Below are 19,357 nucleotides of genomic sequence, written 5' to 3'. Positions count from 1 at the left end.
TGTGTTTGTGTGTGTGTTTTGGGTATTTGTGTGTAAGCATGTGTCTGTGTATGTATGTATCTGTGTGAATATGTACGTATGTGTGAGTTTATTTGTGTCTTAGTGTGTGTGTTTGGTGTGTTAGTATAATTGAGGTGGTTTGAGTATGTATGTGTGTATCTGTGTGAGTGCATGTGTATTTGTGTCTGTGTGTGCACGCGTGTGTATGTGTGCGTGTGTGTTATTTGTGTCTTAGTGATTGTATTGTTGTATTGTTTACATTGTATTCATGTAAAGAAATAAATGCAATCTTTCAATATGAAAACTATAAAATTAAATGATTAAAAATATTTATATTGAATTGAAAAGCTATGGATTAAAAAAAATAGAAGAAAAACATACATTTTGGAATTAATGGATAATAAACTTTATGTATATTAAAAAACTTTGAAAATATTTAAATGTTTAAATTGATTAACTTTAAATGTAGAAATTATTAAATTCAATGATAGTGTGTAGTTGTATTTTAGTGCAGAAGAACCCACAACCTTCAGTCACACCTCTGGGGTCTCATTCAGTGGCGAGTGGCCCCCAGAGAAATATGTTGGGGGTCAATTCAAGCTGAAACCTTATAACCCGTATGAATATAGCCAAGTTATCCAGCAAAAATTGCCTCAAAATGCAGGAAATAACGTTTCATATCGTCCAGATTTCTAAATGTCTCCCGGGGTTCAGGCCCCCGAACCCCCCTAGGATGACGTCACACGTTTCTCGCCCCCCCATACGAACCTTCGTGGCCCCCTGTCATGATCGGATGCTGCTGTTGTCCTGCTGTGAACATTTGTTCTCAACAGTTCTTTGATGTTCTCGAGCAGACAAAGATGTTTATTCTATCTTTTACCTGCATCAGTGTGTAGTTAATGTTGTGTGTTTGTGTGTCTGTTCCTCAAAAACATCATCAACATTCCAGCAACACAAGTGAGTTTATCACTTTTGATGACAGTAGGTTTGTGTCTGTGAGAGTATATTTGTTTGTGCGTGTGAGTCTAATTTGTGTATATGCGTGTGTTTGTGTGTGTGTCGATGAATAGAATAGAATAGAATAGAAAATGTTTATCTTTGAGATTTGTCAGAAATAAGATAAAACATATTTTTATACGTGCTTTTCTTCATAGAGAAGGTCAGTGTTATTTATTAATAATAATAAATAAATAATAATATTTTTTAAATGAAGACGCTTCGGTCTTGTTCGTGATCGCGTGGTTGCTTCGTGATCTCGCGAGAGTTGCCAAAACGCTTCACTCACTTCAAACTTCATCTTTTCCTCGATTATTCGCTCGCTAAAGTGAAAATATAGTTACTTCCTATCAATAAATTGTACGTCAATCAAACGGATATCGACGCATATATCGGAAGTAACTTCTGTGGAAGAAGAAAAACTAAAAATCTCGTCGTGACCGTGAACGCCACGCGTTACCTGTCGAGGTAAGTTAATAATGTTTTACTGCGAAACTAAAGTTTGAAAATTATAATTTATCTATTATAATTTTATGTTTGTTATCGAGGCATAAGTAGCGTCTGTTGTTGCTGACATTTGTTAGCGGTTTTGCTAATATTTCGTCTCGGACTTTCTACACAATTTTGTCTAAAAACGTGTTTCTAAAAAAAACTTTGACGTCATAAAAACGCGACAAACACACTTCCTTGAATTATTTTTCTTTCTATCGACAAAGTTCATCTCTTGTTCATCTCTCTCAACTGCTGCAAACACTTTAGCTACACGTGCTATGCTAACATGGCTCGTTTCTACACGTTTATTTTATATTTTTATTGTTGTTAACCTTATTTTATTTAAGGTTTATATTAAATTAAAGGGGTTAGGTCAAGTCAGAAGCGTCAAATAATACATATTTATCCTTTAAATTCCTGCACAAGAAAGACGTAGAACAAAGTTTGTATTGATTTATTGATGCTTTGAATTGAAAGTTGAGTTTGTTTATGTTTAACTCAAACCATGAGTGACGTCATTGAAACTTTGGTGTGTATCTCCAGGATGGCAGGAAGCGAGTTCATCCAGAAGATGCTGCGAGCGGTGCTGCAGTCCAGCAAGGACGGCGTGTCCATCGAGAGCCTCCAGTACGACTACAGGTCCTTGTGTGGCGAGACTATTCCGCACAGGAAGCTGGGATTCTCGCAGCTGGAGGACTATCTTCGCAGCATCCCGTCGGTGGTTCGCATGTCCTACGTCCAGGGCCAGGTGAGGATCTTCTGTTTCTCTTTGTTTTTCAAAATAATCGTTGTATTCCAGGGTCATTGATATCAGAACATGTACAAATCAAAGGCATTAAAGAGCTTTATAGTGACTTTAGAGAAGTAAAGCTACCTTTCTCGACAGATATGACTTTGTTGATTCCTCAGGAGATCTCCTTCGGGAAATTGTTTTTATGAATTATGACAAATTCTATTATTCAAATAGATCAGATTGACTTTATTAATCCCTCTGGAGGTCTACCTCAGGGTTCTACACTACGCATCTACTTTTAAGTTTATTTTTGTGTTTGTTTGGACTACATTTAATGTTATCTGGATAGATTGCCTTTGTTATTTTTCTTTGATCTATGTTCTTTATGTTCTTTATCTTATCTTTAGACTTAGATTGTAAGTAAGTAATATTTATTTATATAGCGCTTTTCCAGACCAGGGTCACAAAGCGCTTAAACAATCAAAACAATACTCAAAAAAGTATATACTTTAAAGATCAAGATAATACTGAGAACAACACAGGAGTTCCAGAAAATCAAGGAAAAGCCTGAACAAATAGAAACGTCTTAAGATGTTTCTTAAAGGAGTCAGTAGATCCATCAAGCGCAAAGAGAGAGAAGATCGTTCCGAAGCTTAGGAGCAACAGCCTGAAAAGATTTCTCTCCTCTGGTCCTGAGCCGTGTGCGTGGAACCATAAGTAGATTCTGATCCACAGACCTCAGAGCCCGAGCTGGGATGTAAGTCTGGATCAGATCAGTGATGTAAGGAGGAGCCTGACCATGAATAGATCTGAAAGTAAGAACCAGAATTTTAAAGTTGATCCTGAAAGAAACTGGAAGCCAGTGAAGAGTTTGAAGGAGAAATGTGAGTTCTTCTACTAGAGCGGCTCAGAGTTCTGAATCAACTGCAGACGAGACGATCCTTCTTGTTAAGACATGAAAACAAACTGTTTCAATAGTCCAGACGAGAAGAAACAAACGCATGGATTATAAGATCCAGATCATGTTGTGACAACATTTTCCTAAGTTTAGAGATTTTTCTCAGTTGAAGGAAACAGTTTCTGGTCAGTTTTCTTCAGTGTTGAACAAGAGACATGTCTTTATCAAATACAACACCCAGCTTTCTCAGGCTCAGTTTGACAGACTGACCTAAGTCACCCAAGTACTGACTCAACCCTGGAACCTTATCAGGAGCAATCACCAGTGTTTCAGTTTTGTCCACATTTAGCTGTAGAGTGTTTTCACTCAGCCATTGTATCAGGTTGTTCTTTCTATTTATTTTTCTTTGTTCTTGTTCTTATTTTATTTTTATGAATAATTGCTGTATTGCTGTGTCTAATTGGAAAAAAACAATTTCCCGAAGGAGACCTGCTGAGGGATCAATAGAGTTCTACCTAACTACCTATTTAATGTTATCTGGATAGAACTTTAATGATCCTTTGGGAGAGAAGCCAAACGACAACGTTTACTTGAACGCAGAGACATCAGCTCCTCCCATGATGCAACACTAATAGACTCAGGGACTCATTCGTTCCTCGTGCTATTAGATTGTATAATTCTGAGGTTAGTGGCAGGAGTGAAAAGATGATTCTATTGTTAGATCTTTGTATCCTTTTTCCTTTGTATCCTTTTATTTGCATTATTTCCTTTAACCCTTGTTCTTTATACTTGCACTTTGTCATCCCTTGCACGTTATTTTTTTGTTTGCACTTTGTTCTTGTTGTTGTTTTTATAAAACTTGCTGTACCGAACTGGAAACCCAATTTCCCGAAGAGGATCTCCAGAGGTATTAATAAAGTCTGTCCGTCCGTCCAACACAAGGGATACAAACCCCATTTGTTTACAGGCCAAAGGGTCACCGTGAGTCTGAGAATTAAAATAATTGTATTATGTATAAATGTATAACTAATAATTAAAAAATAACAAAAATAATTATGAATTATGAATAAAATAAACATAATAACATATTCATAAGTATATCAACAACAATAGACGGTATAAATGCACACACTACAGTACAAAAAAAGGAAGTTGGTCCTAATTACCTTAATAACCTTACACCCCAGCTCTGGCTCTGAGGTCTGTGGATCAGAATCGACTGATGGTTCCTCGCACACGGTTCAGGACCAGAGGAGAGAAATCCTTCCAGACTGTTGCTCCTAAGCTTTGGAACCATCTCTGTGTTTGATGATCTACTGACTCCTTCAAGAAACATCTGTGTTTGATGATCTACTGACTCCTTCAAGAAACATCTGTGTTTGATGATCTACTGACTCCTTCAAGAAACATCTGTGTTTGATGATCTACTGACTCCTTCAAGAAACATCCGTGTTTGATGATCTGCTGACTCCTTCAAGAAACATCTGTGTTTGATGATCTACTGACTCCTTCAAGAAACATCTGTGTTTGATGATCTACTGACTCCTTCAAGAAACATCTGTGTTTGATGATCTACTGACTCCTTCAAGAAACATCTGTGTTTGATGATCTACTGACTCCTTCAAGAAACATCTGTGTTTGATGATCTACTGACTCCTTCAAGAAACATCCGTGTTTGATGATCTGCTGACTCCTTCAAGAAACATCCGTGTTTGATGATCTACTGACTCCTTCAAGAAACATCTGTGTTTGATGATCTATTGACTCCTTCAAGAAACATCTGTGTTTGATGATCTACTGACTCCTTCAAGAAACATCTGTGTTTGATGATCTACTGACTCCTTCAAGAAACATCTGTGTTTGATGATCTACTGACTCCTTCAAGAAACATCTCAAGACTTTCTTATTCATGCAGGCTTTTCCCTGATTTTTTAGGATTTTCTTGGCGTTATCTTGACCTTTTTAATATATATTTTTTGAGTATTTATTTTGAATGTTTAAGCGCTCTGTGATCCTGGTCTAGAAAAGCGCTCTATAAATATTACTAACTGATGATCATTCATGTTTGTTTTCAGCTGCGATGCTTCGCAGGAGTCTGTGAGCAGACGGCACACATCGCAGAACTGGTAGCCAGGCAGAAGAGCTCCAAGAAGTCCGGACGTTCCCAACTTGTGAACTGTCGGATGAGGTTCAGATCTTCAGACCCTTTTATGTCGCAGAACAGTAAGAAAAAAGTGCACGAAAAGTCTGTAAATTCCACCGTGTTCTGGTGAGTCACGCCATCTCTTCGGATGCATCCAGTGAAGGCGAGGTCCTCGTTGCGTCAACCTTCAGCTCGCAGCGCCTCAAGCTTTCCATTCAGCAACCCTCGGCCTCACGGAGGCTTCAGAGGCTGCAGCTCGGCGGGAGATTACAGGTGTGTGGAGCGTAAACCGCTGTGATCCGCCTCAGAAAAATGTGTAAATGGTAAAAAGCTTCTTTCGACATCAGGCAGATGGATCAAAGGTTCATGTCTTCGACGCCGGTGCAGCACAGACCACCCCCTGCTCAGCTGGGCGTGACGGCGAGAGTCGACACAAAGAGGTGGATGTTTCATGTTTATAGAGACCTCGCGTTATCTCTGAGCCATTATATGATGCTCTGGATGTTGCTGTGAAATACCATTGATTCTAGAGGTGTCGACTTCTACACCTGGGAACTGATAACAAATCAGAGTCGGATACTTTTCTGGCCAGAGTTGCAAACCCAACTCAGGAGTTGTTTGTGGTGTCAGTACAGAATAAAAGGATGAACTAAGACAACACACAAAATAAGCAATAGAAGAAGTGTAAGTAAGTAAAGGTTATTTGTAAAGAGCTTTCCTATAGCAGGGCCAGTTTTGGAGCTTTTATGAACGATTGTTAAAAGATACCAGAACCAGAACAATTTTATTGATATACAAGTGTTTTGTTGTTCTTAAACATGTTTTCAAATGTTCGTAATTGACAAAAATGAGTTTCTTTGCGGCGACTTTCTGAGTATTACCACATAGACTCGCCGAGTATTACCACGAAGACTCGCCGAGTATTACCACGAAGACTCACCGAGTATTACCACGAAGACTCGCCGAGTATCACCACGTAGACTCGGCGTGTATCACCACGTAGACTCGCCGAGTATCACCACGTAGACTCGCCGTGTATCACCACGTAGACTCGCCGTGTATCACCACGTAGACTCGCCGTGTATCACCACGTAGACTCGCCGTGTATCACCACGTAGACTCGCCGAGTATCACCACGTAGACTCGCCGTGTATCACCACGTAGACTCGCCGTGTATCACCACGTAGACTCGCCGTGTATCACCACAGAGACTCGCCGAGTATCACCACAGAGACTCGCCGAGTATCACCACAGAGACTCGCCGAGTATCACCACAGAGACTCGCCGAGTATCACCACGTAGACTCGCCGAGTATCACCACGTAGACTTGCCGTGTATCACCACAGAGACTCGCCGTGTATCACCACGTAGACTCGCCGTGTATCACCACAGAGACTCGCCGAGTATCACCACGTAGACTCGCCGTGTATCACCACAGAGACTCGCCGAGTATCACCACGTAGACTCGCCGTGTATCACCACAGAGACTTGCCGAGTATCACCACGTAGACTCGCCGTGTATCACCACAGAGACTCGGCAAGTAATACCACGTAGACTAGCTGAGTCATTCTACTATTTGCTATAATCTAGTATTTAAAGTGGGTCTACAAGAAAATAGTTTTTTTTTGTCTCATGGCTACTTGAAGGGCTTTGAGTCAATGGGATTAGTTGGTGTTTAAATGGTGAGGGAACCCTCTAGTGGTCATAAAGAGATACTGCGACTGAAAGTGATCATAAATCTTCAAAGTGGTAACACAATGGTAAGAAGCTTTGCTTACACGTGTAGAAAGAAGCGTTGATGTCCAGACTGTGAATTATAATTAATTAATTTGTTTGACATCATGTTTATTATCTTTGCAACGAGCTAATCTTATTTTGACATGTGATCTTAAATGTATGTTTAGATACTTCAGTGAGAGGACGGTGGTGAACGAGAAACCCAAAGGTAGGAGAAAAACTTCCATGAGATAATTGTATTCACATGTTGTTTATAACTAATTATTAACTTAGTCAAACTTTTTATTCTGCAGAGAAACCCTTCATCCCTTCATCAGACAGACGGGTACACAAACTATTATCATTTTGTTTGTCGTTGATGTTAAAGTGTTTATAAAAGTATATTTCAGTCGCCAGCACAGACCGGTGTGTATGACGTGGAGCAGATGAAACAAGGCGTCGCTATCATCCTCAAGAGATACTCCTGTGGACTCTGGATCTCCAAGTTACCAGATGTTTACCGACAGATGTTCGAACAGACACTTCACCCTCGAGTGCTCAACGATTTGGAGAACTGGACGGACGTGTGTATGGTGAGTTTTTGTATTGAAAGTATTTCAAGCGAATGAAGTACCTAGAGGAGCACTGAGACAGAACATACCACCTCCAAGGAGCTTTATTTGCATGACAATAAAAATGTACCGTATTTTCCGCACTATGCGTGCGAAAGGGCTTTTGTCAAACTCAAACCCTGGAACCTTATCATCAGAGTTTCAGTTTGGTCCGGCATTTTAAACTAAATTAAAACTCTGTAGTTTTTGAAAGTCTCAAGTCCTTCAACATTTTTGTTCTTTATTTCTCACGAACTTGTCCCATTTTTCTTGATCTGAAAAGTTATTTTTTCTAATCCTATGCTGAAATAGCAGCTAGTGTGTCTGTATATGTTTTATATAATGCTGGAACAAGTGTGTTTAATCCAAATACAGGTCATAATATAAATCAATAATCTTAAATTGTGTCATGTTCATTGTGCAGGTTGAACAAAGTCTTTCATCGAACCGCCTACTTTTTCCTCCTTCACCGCCCAAGTCGTCCTCGGCTCCTCAGACAAACGGCCGTAAAAGTTCTTCATCATCATCATCATCAAAACCTTCCTCTTCATCGACCCCCGCACGGCAGCATCCACTCCTCGCCAGTCCACCCTCGTCAGAACCCAGAGATGACCCGCAAACTCGGACTCGTGTCCCTGAACCTTCCCCCCTCGACGGTTCCCCCGTGAACCTCGTGAACGGCGCCGCGTCGAGTCCAGCCGTCGTCTCCGCCGAGGTCCGGGCTCGGCTGAAGGAGCTGCTGTTGAAGTACAGTCATGGACTCTGGGCCCACGCTCTGCCGAAGCTCTTCATGGACACCTACAAGACCCCGTTCCCCACAGAAATCCTGGATAATGTTTCACTTCTGCTGGAGATCTGCAGCGTGGAATATCCCAACCCCAAGGACAGAAGCAAGGTCACGACATTTGACCGTCAAACGTGATCATCGTGTGATTGACACTCGAGGTTTGCTCTTCTGCCACAGGCCATCCTGTACGACTTGAAGAAGCCCCCGGAGACTGAGGAGGATCCGGAGACTGAGGAGGATCCAGCCCGACAAAGTCGTCCTCTGCCTTCTGGCGTCACGGTTCTGGGCCCAGTGATTCCGGACTCCTTGGTTCTACCCTCGGAAGGGTTCTCCTCGGTGCTGGTGACGGAAACCATGAGCGGGAACACCGTGACTGTGAGGTGGGTCCAGAACCATGTCTTAAGTGTTCCCTGTAATGGTGTGACGTGTGGATCACAATGAAGTTATAAGACATTATAATGTGTGTTGGTTGATTTTAAATTGAATCTTGTCACTAGTTTAAAACCTGAATCTGAAACATCTTGTGTGTGTGTGTGTGTGTGTGTGTGTGTGTGTGTGTGTGTGTGTGTGTGTGTGTGTGTGTGTGTGTGTGTGTGTGTGTGTGTGTGTGTGTGTGTGTGTGTGTGTGTGTGTGTGTGTGTGTGTGTGTGTGTGTGTGTGTGTGTGTGTGTGTGTGTGTGTGTGTGTGTGTGTTGTGACGTGTGACTCTATTGTGTCATCTGTGTGTGTTCTTGTGACGTGCGACTCTATTGTATCATCTTTGTGTGTGTGTGTGTTCTTGTGACGTGTGACTCTATTGTATCATCTGTGTGTGTGTGTTCTTGTGACGTGCGACTCTATTGTATCATCTGTGTGTGTGTGTGTTCTTGTGACGTGTGACTCTATTGTATCATCTGTGTGTGTGTGTTCTTGTGACGTGCGACTCTATTGTATCATCTGTGTGTGTGTGTTCTTGTGACGTGCGACTCTATTGTATCATCTGTGTGTGTGTGTGTTCTTGTGACGTGTGACTCTATTGTATCATCAGTGTGTGTGTGTTCTTGTGACGTGCGACTCTATTGTATCATCTGTGTGTGTTTGTACAAAACTCTCTTTTCATTGAAATATTACCATTAGAAAATGATCTTAAGCTCCGCCCACTGAAAACACATGTTTCTGGAGATTACGCTTTGTTGACCATAACCACGCCCACTCTGCTGTGATTGGTCAAACGTGTAGGTTTGTCAGCACGCGTCATAAATCCCGGAGGTCTCCACCTCCAGGGGACTCGTTGTAAAAACAAAGCCCTGATTACAGCTGGCTGGAGGTTCGAAGCCTCATCAATAACTGGATTAATCTTGTTTTTCTGGTCTTTTGTGTTTCAGGTTCATCGGGGAAAAGTATTCTCACGAGCTGGAGAACATGGAGGAGAACATGTGCTCCTTCTACGGCAGGACTTCAATCCACAGGAGACCCTCCAACCTCTCGGTTGGTCAGCTCGTGGCGGTTTGGGGTGAAGACGGAGAGGTGTCCCGAGCACAGGTCGTCGAAATCCTCTCGGAAACGAACAAGTTCAAGGTAACAAGAATGGTGAAGGTACAGGGATTCAAATATAAATGTAAATTACAAGATTAATATATTTGTAGTATTGAGATTTGCAGACTAATACTATAGACACGCGGTGCAGCTTTGTAGTTTACCAATATTTTGACAGATTTTTGAGTGCCACATCGAGGTCAGTAAGTTCAACAGGATTCATGTATTTGTTGAGAAAATTAAAGGATGTTAAGTGCACCTTGTAGTAGTACTTACAATAGGGTAACTTGAGTTCATCTGTTCAGATGGCTATACTTTAGTATTGGAAGTGGGTCTACAAGAAGCAGTTTTTCTTCAATTACTACTGGAAGGGCTTTGCTTCAATGGGAGTAGGAGGTGTTCGAATGGAGACAGAACCCTCTGGAACCTTTTTTGACACATACCAGTTACGGGTCAGGATTATATTGACGGACCATGGTCCAGATAGAAAATAGTAAAAATATAATGCCTGCAAAAAAACTACAATTAAGTGATGAAAAAAACATCTGAGTCATCAAGAGCTTTGGACTGGTTACAACTAGATTTTCGTGAATTTGTATCTACGTATATTTGATCGTATGCTGACGATGGTGTTCTGTATGTGTGTGTCTTCTAACTTTTAGAGACTTGGTGCCAATGTGTGTGTTTGTGTTTAAACATTATTTATATGGAATGAGGCTCTGAAACCAAAGTTTTGTTTCTAAATAGTTTGTGTTTTACTCATTTTCACTAGTCAGGAGTCACAAACTAATGTTATTTAAGAGGAAATACTTTTATTTTAATTTTATTATTTCTCAAAATAAAACTCTTTTCATCAGTAACGTCCAATTTAACCTTTTCTTTTTTCCGGTAACAAACGCCTCCCAAAAGAGGGTTAGGTACCACTGAGGTACACGACAGTTGGAAGCTTAGGTTACATGTGTGGAAACATGTCAAATATTGTCAACGTTGTCACCTCTACATCCTTCATGCATCAACATTAAATGACTCATCACATTGAACATGACGTATTCATGCCACACATTTAAATGTGTATTTATTGAACTCGCTTTTTTCGCAGATTTATTACGTGGACGATGGATTTTTTCTGGAGGCGGACGTCGACAGACTTCTCGACCTCCACCCCGACTTCTGCACCCTGCCTTTTCAGGCCACGAATGTTCAACTCGCAGGTAAACGAAGAACGTTTCCATCGCCAATAAACGACGAGAACATTTAAGATCATAGCTGAGCATTTTTTCCACTTTCCTCCCGAGGCCTGGAGACCTTCAGCTCCCATCCTTCCGTGCTCTCCTCCCTGGACGAGCTGGCGGTCGGGAAGATCCTTCTGATAGAAACGCTGGACGCCTGTCAACGGACCGGTGTGATGCAGGCGGTTCTGTACGACACGTCGCAGGACGAAGACGTCAACATCAACTCCACGTGTCTGAAGGCCTTGAGGCAGGAGACGATGAACGACCCTTTGATTGTGAGTAAAACAGAAGGTGCAGCGGGGTTTCCCTCAACTACTGGTACTGCTCCAGTAGAAGAACTCACATTTCTCCGATCCTTCAAACTCTTCACTGGCTGCCAGTTTCTTTCAGGGTTCATCACTTCAATTTGATTATTCATATCCTTTTGGACGTCTTTAAATTATTTGACACCGTCAAAAACTCTAATCAAAGCTACAAATTTCTTTTAACTTGTATTGCACATTTTATCACATTTTTTCAACATGTATAAGATGTATTTATATTAGTGTATTATCTATAAATACATTACATACACTTTTTCATCATTGTTTGATTATAGTTGAAAATTGTTGGATTATAGTTAAAAATTGTTTGATTATAGTTAAAAATTGTTTGATTATAGTTGAAAATTGTTTGATTATAGTTGAAAATTGTTTGATTATAGTTAAAAATTGTTTGATTATAGTTGAAAATTGTTTGATTATAGTTTAAATTGTTTGATTATAGTTGAAAATTGTTTGATTATAGTTTAAATTGTTTGATTATAGTTGAAAATTGTTTGATTATAGTTGAAAATAGTTTGATTATAGTTGAAAATTGTTTGATTATAGTTTAAATTGTTTGATTACAGTTGAAAATTGTTTGATTATAGTTGAAAATTGTTTGATTAAAGTTGAAAATTGTTTGATTATAGTTGAAAATTGTTTGATTATAGTTGAAAATTGTTTGATTATAGTTGAAAATTGTTTGATTATAGTTGAAAATTGTTTGTTTATAGTTGAAAATGGTTTGATTATAGTTGAAAAGCTCTCAACAAATATAAATTACTTACTTTTCATTTAAATATATACTGCTGTTAAAAAGTATTGCTTGTTTTACTGGTGATGACGTAAAGTTAACGGATCTTAACTTCCTGATTTAACATTTTATTTTGTGTTCACAGGTCGACGCCGTCATCGAACGGGTTTGTGTCACGAACGCGTGTGCAGACGGAAACATCTACTGTCGGTTTCCTTCCAGAGGAACCGCCAGACTGGAGAAGCTTCTGGCTCAGACGGAAGCGTTCTTCACTGCACATGTAGGCGTTTTTTCCCCTTGAAGATGAATCTCTTGAATCATAAAATGTTCTGAAGAATAATTCGTATGAACCTGTGGTGAAAACACATCCCAACACGTGTCCTGCTTCTTCCAGACGACCTTGGAGTGTTTGGTTTCAAGACCGTTCGCAGGAAAGTTCTGTCTGGCTCGATGCCGAGGAGAGTGGTCCAGAGTGGAGGTAGATTGATGAACAGACTTGTATTCACTCGTGTAGTGACGCACAAATGCATCTTTGAACTGTTATCAAAATTAGAATCAGTGGCAATTGATGAGATGATTATATGATTTTCCCCAATTTTTCTTTGCTAGAATTTCAAATGCAGCATTAGTTTTGTCTACGGCTGCACGATATTGGAAATATGTGCGATATTGGTGTCTTGAATTGCACTAGTGTTTGAGTTGATCATAAGTTAGTATTACTTCACTGGATATACTGAGCCAAGACACGTCGCCATAGCAACCGAGCCTAACAAGTTGCACCGCACAGTTCATAGAAGGACGGAGACGTAAACAACAACGAGACATAGAAGTACAAATTGACAACTTTACAGAACTTTGATTGGTCAAAGTGCGCATTTAAGAAATGCTTGATTTATACAATATAAAATTATAAGTTATCGCACATGTTTTCGATGCAAATCGCACGTGACAATATCGACATTTTTTCCATATATCGTGCAGCCTTAATTTTGTCTCTACTTTTTTTTGTCCATTTTCTTTTGCATAAATCCTCATGTATATGTATTTTCAGATCACGACGCTGTACGCTAACATCGTGGTGGAGGTCTACTACATGGACTTGGGTCTCTCAGCGACCATAGAGGTCACGCATCTCCGGGAGTTTCCTCCAGTTTTCACCGAGGAATTTCTCATCATTCCACCACAGGTTCGATAGTCCTTGTAATCCTTTAAGATCATATCGTTCTCTCAAGATTTTACTAGTAAAAATCTTTATTGAATTTTTTTCAAAGGCGATCAAATGCCGACTCGCCTCCGTGGACGTTCCAGGGACTGACTGGGCCCCGGAAGTCGTTGTGTTATTGAAAAAGGCGCTCGTCGGCATTCCAGATTGTAAACTGAAGGTTAGATGATTGGTGATGATTCTTTGGATCCGGACCACGTTGTGTAAACGAATGTCTTGTGTGGTGTTTTTAAGATCCAGAAACTGGAGCGAGAAAAGGGCGAGACGTTGGTCCACGTCCACCTCTTCGTCGGCGTCGACTGTCGAGAGCCGGAGAAGAGCTTCAACCACCAGTTGGTTCATTCGAAGATGTGGCAGCAACTCCTGTCTAAGAACGAGAGCAGCGGAGGTACTTGAGCGGTAACGGTGCCGTGGAGTCCAAAACTAAACTATCCTTGAATCGTTCATCTTCATGTTGCAGAAGAGACGAGATCTCATCAGTCGAACGGCTCCGAAGAGGCAAATAAGATGGTGGTCTCTGACCTGCCTCCAACGATGGAGCTCCCTCAGGTATGTTTAACTCTTTTGTCGCCTATGAAGTCATGAGTCGTCCTTGGACTGAAATGTTACGTTTTATAATTGTTTCTATTGATGATGGCAACTAGGGCTGCACGATGTATCGAAAAAATGTTGATATTGGCACGTGCGATATTCATATCGAAAACATGTGCAATAATTTATAATTATTATTATAGTATAAATCAAACAATTCTTTAATGCGCACTTTGACCAATCAAAGTTCTGTAAAGTTGTCAATTTGTACTTTTATGTCTCGTTGTTGTTTACGTCTCCGTCCGTCTGTGAACTGTACGGCGCAGCTTGTTAGGATCGGTTGCTATGACGACGCGTCTTGGCTCAGTATATCCAGTGAAGTAATACTAACTTATGATCTAGTCAAACACTAGTGATCCAGTGAAGTAATACTAACTTATGATCTAGTCAAACACTAGTGATCCAGTGAAGTAATACTAACTTATGATCTAGTCAAACACTAGTGATCCAGTGAAGTAATACTAACTTATGATCTAGTCAAACACTAGTGATCCAGTGAAGTAATACTAACTTATGATCTAGTCAAACACTAGTGATCCAGTGAAGTAATACTAACTTATGATCTAGTCAAACACTAGTGATCCAGTGAAGTAATACTAACTTATGATCTAGTCAAACACTAGTGATCCAGTGAAGTAATACTAACTTATGATCTAGTCAAACACTAGTGATCCAGTGAAGTAATACTAACTTATGATCTAGTCAAACACTATTGATCCAGTGAAGTAATACTAACTTATGATCTAGTCAAACACTAGTGATCCAGTGAAGTAATACTAACTTATGATCTAGTCAAACACTAGTGATCCAGTGAAGTAATACTAACTTATGATCTAGTCAAACACTAGTGATCCAGTCACTCGTCTCTTTCAACCTCCTTTGTTAAAGCAACATATTGTAAGAACTTTTCATCTCGTCTCAGTTGTTTTCTTAGAAGATCGTGAACTTCCAAACAAACCTGTCAGTCTTCACCGTATGCTAACGAGCTAAGTTGTTAGCGTCATTTATAAAGTGTTATGTGTCCGTCTTCACCGTATGCTAACGAGCTAAGTTGTTAGCGTCATTTATAAAGTGTTATGTGTGGTCTTCACCGTATGCTAACGAGCTAAGTTGTTAGCGTCATTTATAAAGTGTTATGTGTGGTCTTCACCGTATGCTAACAAGCTAAGTTGTTAGCGTCATTTATAAAGTGTTATGTGTGCGTGTACAAGGATTTATTATTGATTTGGTGATATCACGACGCGCCGGCGGCTCCTCTCTGATGTCGCTCAGTTTGGCAGGAAACCAATGCAAGTCCCGCGAGACTGAGCGTTAGAAAATATATTTTTCTACCATCATGTCGACACAGAAGCGTTGAAATAAACGAAAGTGAAATATCATCGTTTTCCTTCTATAACCCCCCCAGACCTTCACTACGGTACTCACTCCTGCGCCTACATTTTTAGCTGAAAGAAAATAATATCGCATTAATATCGAATATCGGACATATTTCCAATATCGTGCAGTCCTAATGGCAACATTCATGTTTATCCAACTTCTCTTTAGAGTTATTTTGTTTCACCGAATGAAATGCTTTAGTACCGAAGTGTTGAATTATTTCTTTAAACTCACATGGTCTAATTTTGACAAAAGTCTTCTTTTGAACTGAAACTATTTTTTTTTCCTGTAAGAAAACGGGAAAAAATTTACTGAAGCTGAAAAATTGATCTCGTGAAATTGGCATTTAAAAAAAAAATATATATATATTGTTCAGGAACCTGTATTGAAATGCAAGTATGTGTATCATACATTTGATCGTATATCAAAGTGAATCCTTCTTTAGAAGAAAACAAATGATCAGATTGAATATTCTTGCAAGGAATTAGAAAGCAAAAATGGAGAGTTCACCCAAAGATCTAACTCATGTTCTTCTCGCCCTCATGTCTTACAAAAGTGTGAAGAATTGAGTGTATATTTTTACACAAGTTTAAATAATGACTTGAAGCTTCCAGAGCTCGTACAGTCGACTCTCGACACTGGAAGCTCACGATATTTACCCGGAGAACTTCCTGTTTATGTCGCCACATAACAAGGTATAAATAAAGATTTTTCAAATTCATCTCATGTCGAGGCTTCAACACAATACTGACGTTACAGACGAGCAGTCTGGAGGTATTTGAATGTTTTTAAGTGTGGACGAAGACAACTGAGCTCCAGTCGCTACATTAAAATGAACAAACATTTGTGTCTAGAACTCTAAAAAGATGAGTCTGAAACTAATCCAACATTAGTCGACATGAGGGTAGAACATGAGTGAAAGTTTGGTCAAACTTTGATTCATCTGTGGATGTAGGAGAATCAAGGTTGTGACTGACAAGTACTGCAACATGTTCTCTCAGCACTCGTGTTGTGATCTAAACTTCTCGTCTTCCCTCCAGCCGGGTCAGAACCTGGACGTGTTCGTGCCGGTGGCGTGTCACCCGGGTCACTTCGTGCTGCAGCGCTGGCAGGACAACCACAAGCTGGTGGTGTTGATGGGCGAGATGATGCTGCACTACAACCGAGCACAGGAGTCCAGCTCGGGTGTGCCGGTCCAGAAAGGAGGGATTTACGCCGCAAAGATCGACAAAACGCAAGTTTGACCAGTCCTTGGTTTTCCTGGGGATATAATGTCTTAGTTTTTAAGGAAGAGAACGTTCACTGAAGATTTCTACTTTGAGAGTATTAGAACCGTCAGTGACAGCTTCATCCAAACTTTAAAGTTCCAAGAATATTAAGAATAACTAATATTTGCACAGAAAGGCCAAGTAATATTGAAATACCATCTTCCGTATTTTCCGCACCACTAGACGCACTGGATTATAAGGCGCACCTTCAATGAATATCCTATTTTAGAACAGTTTTCATAAATAGTTTGCACCGGATTATAAGGCGCATAGAATAAAAGATACAAACGTTTGACTGGGGTTGTGTTATCATCCACTAGATAAAGCTGAGCTAAAGGGAACGTCAACAAAACAGTCGGATGAAGTCAAACTTTATGAAGCGTTCTGACAACTCTGGTCACTCCCATGGTAACGATGTTCAAATGATGTTTAAAAGACTTCAAGCATCAGCGCTTGAGACTGGTGTTGTGAGCAGACAAATGTTGAGCAGCAGAGAAGTTGAGCGCGTTTATGACGGCTAGAGCGCACGTGTATGTATACATGTTGAAAGAATGTGTATGACTGGTTGAGCGCAGCAGAGCGATTTTGCGCAAAAAAAAATGTTTTGAGTGTACAACAACCAAGACACACTCGCTCAAAACAGTGGCAGTAATCTTACTCCATAGCCGTCCGCCATGATGTGACGTGCATCGTTAATCCTATCCCCTTATGAAGCAAAGACTTAATCCCGCCCACGGCGTGTCGCTCAGTCGGCGCAGAGTCATGAGTGTTTGTAAACAAGTCACTCACCAGGTAATGTTCATATATAAGGCGCACTGACGTTTTTTGAGAAATTTATAGGCTTTTAAGTGCGCCTTATAGTGCCTTATGGTTATATAAATACTATAATATAAACATTTTTAACCAGTTGTACATATAGGTGGCACTGTTCTTTTAGCTGCAGGATTTATTATGTTCTGTTTGCAAACGGTGCTTGTAACACGGCAGTAAAACGTTTCGATAAACATTTCTCACAAACCTGAACCATCAGATTTAATTCTTTCTAAACTTTTTTCGTAAGTCTGCTCTTCGTGCCGCCGTCTCTAATGTCTGGCCATCAATTTATCAACCAAATCTGGCACAAACGCCACTTTTGTCCGTCCTTACTCACTCAACAATACTACTTATGTACTTGTTACTACACTGTCACTATATATTGTATCCCTGTATTGTGATACGTATCGTATTTCCAGACGCATACAAATTACTGATGCCTCTTGCTTGATCTGGACAAAAACAAACTTGGGATCAAGTGTTTCATTCTCAGCAGTCTTGGTGTCTTGAATGATTATAGGAAAAAGAAAATCTATCAAAGTTGACTTAAAACATTATAATTGGTATAAGTTATTATGTTTTTTCCCTCCAGGTGGCGCCGTGCTCTGGTAAAGGGCACTTTAGCCAACGGCTTGATTTCCGTCTACGACCTGGACTACGGCATGCACGAGATTGTCCGTGATTCCTCCATGAAGCCGCTGATCGAGGGGTTCAGGCAGCTCCCCTTCCAGGCCGTCGTAGCTCGACTCGCAGGTGAGACGTCGTGGATCGTTTTGAGCCATGTTTCCCCCTCACACCGTCCTTCTCACCTGCTCCAGGTGTGAAGCAGCAGACGTGGTCCGAGGAGGCCACCATGTTGTTCAGAAGTCACGTGGAGAAGAAGGCCCTCGTGGCTCAGGTGGAGAGCGTACAGGATTGGTCGGAGGTCAAAGGTGAACCGTGGGTGAGAAGGTTGACGGTCTACCTGGTGGACACTGGGGTCGAGGACCAGGACCTGTGGATCCACAGCATCCTTCACAACATTGACAGTGAACTTTCCTCGGCTGCCTAGACCACCATTAAGAATTCTCTCCGTTTATCGCGATGTTTGTCTTCACGGCTTGTTCGTGTGTTAATTTTGTTGTTACAAAAGTTCTATTTTTATTCAAAATAAATAGCGTGATCAAGAAAAGGTTTGCGGTTTTCAACAATCGACTTAAATACATTTATTTATTTATTATTCGACTGAAATGTAGCATTTTTTTTGGGCTTTCAAAAGATAGTTTTTTATTTTTTACCAAAGTTCTTTTATGGTACACTTCAATAAAGTGTTTGAAATCAAATCCTTTACGTCTTTTTTTTTTACGAACAATTCCATGAGATCCTGGAGATGACTGAGGACGGGAGGATACATTCAAATCTTGTTGACCATAACCACACCCACTCTGCTGTGAATGGTCGAGCATGAAGGTTTGTCACCGCGCGTCATCAAGTGTCTCCACCTCCAAGGGTTGTATAAACAAAGCTTAATGAAGCCATTATAACGTCATAATGGACTCTCGTAACCTCTCGTTCGTCCAGATTTAAGAGCAAATTTATAAAGTAATAAGTGTAAAACATGGTCATGATGAGGTCAAGCGACTCGTTGTATAAACAAAGCGTGATCACAGCTGGAGGAGTGAAGCCATTATTACGTCATAATGGACTCTCGTAACCTCTCGTTCGTCCAGATTTCAGAGCAACTTTATAAAGTAATAAAGTGTGAAACATGGTCATGATGAGAAGTTACTGCGTCTTGAAGAACATTCACTACATGACACCAGAGTTGATACTAGTTTAACTTTTAATTTAAAGACGAACATCTTGAAAGTTCCTTGATGACTTTTTATTATTGTTATCATTGAAGTCGTTGATCTCTCTGGGATTC

At 40.3% G+C, this 19,357-nt stretch overlaps 1 protein-coding gene across 1 annotated transcript; it reads left to right on the top strand.

Moving 5' to 3' along the window:
* Nucleotides 1-1,293: 1,293 nt before the first annotated feature.
* tdrd7a (tudor domain containing 7 a) lies at nt 1,294-18,773 on the top strand. The gene is made up of 22 exons (XM_087785547.1): nt 1,294-1,464; nt 2,032-2,236; nt 5,195-5,342; nt 5,421-5,535; nt 5,610-5,702; nt 7,168-7,208; nt 7,294-7,325; nt 7,390-7,572; nt 8,015-8,485; nt 8,555-8,757; nt 9,742-9,934; nt 10,992-11,103; nt 11,188-11,399; nt 12,326-12,460; nt 12,575-12,658; nt 13,232-13,366; nt 13,452-13,562; nt 13,637-13,790; nt 13,863-13,951; nt 16,411-16,604; nt 18,044-18,204; nt 18,270-18,773. The coding sequence occupies exons 2-22, from the start codon at nt 2,033-2,035 to the stop codon at nt 18,500-18,502; spliced, it is 3,303 nt and encodes a 1,100-aa protein (XP_087641673.1). The 5' UTR covers nt 1,294-1,464; nt 2,032; the 3' UTR covers nt 18,503-18,773.
* Nucleotides 18,774-19,357: the final 584 nt, after the last annotated feature.

The sequence above is a fragment of the Callionymus lyra genome, chromosome 1, assembly GCF_982586985.1.
Source record: "Callionymus lyra chromosome 1, fCalLyr1.hap1.1, whole genome shotgun sequence".
Lineage (NCBI taxonomy): Eukaryota > Metazoa > Chordata > Actinopteri > Syngnathiformes > Callionymidae > Callionymus > Callionymus lyra.
The sequence above is the reverse complement of the archived record's forward strand: the minus strand, read 5'-3'. Positions and strand labels throughout refer to the sequence as shown.

Bases quoted from the DNA above. Each gene is read 5' to 3' on its own strand.
- tdrd7a (XM_087785547.1), top strand. From the start codon at position 2,033: ATGGCAGGAAGCGAGTTCATCCAGAAGATGCTGCGAGCGGTGCTGCAG. The intron at 8,758-9,741 runs GTGGGTCCAGAA...TTTGTGTTTCAG, and splicing joins GGGAACACCGTGACTGTGAG to GTTCATCGGGGAAAAGTATT. The intron at 11,400-12,325 runs GTGAGTAAAACA...TTGTGTTCACAG, and splicing joins CGATGAACGACCCTTTGATT to GTCGACGCCGTCATCGAACG.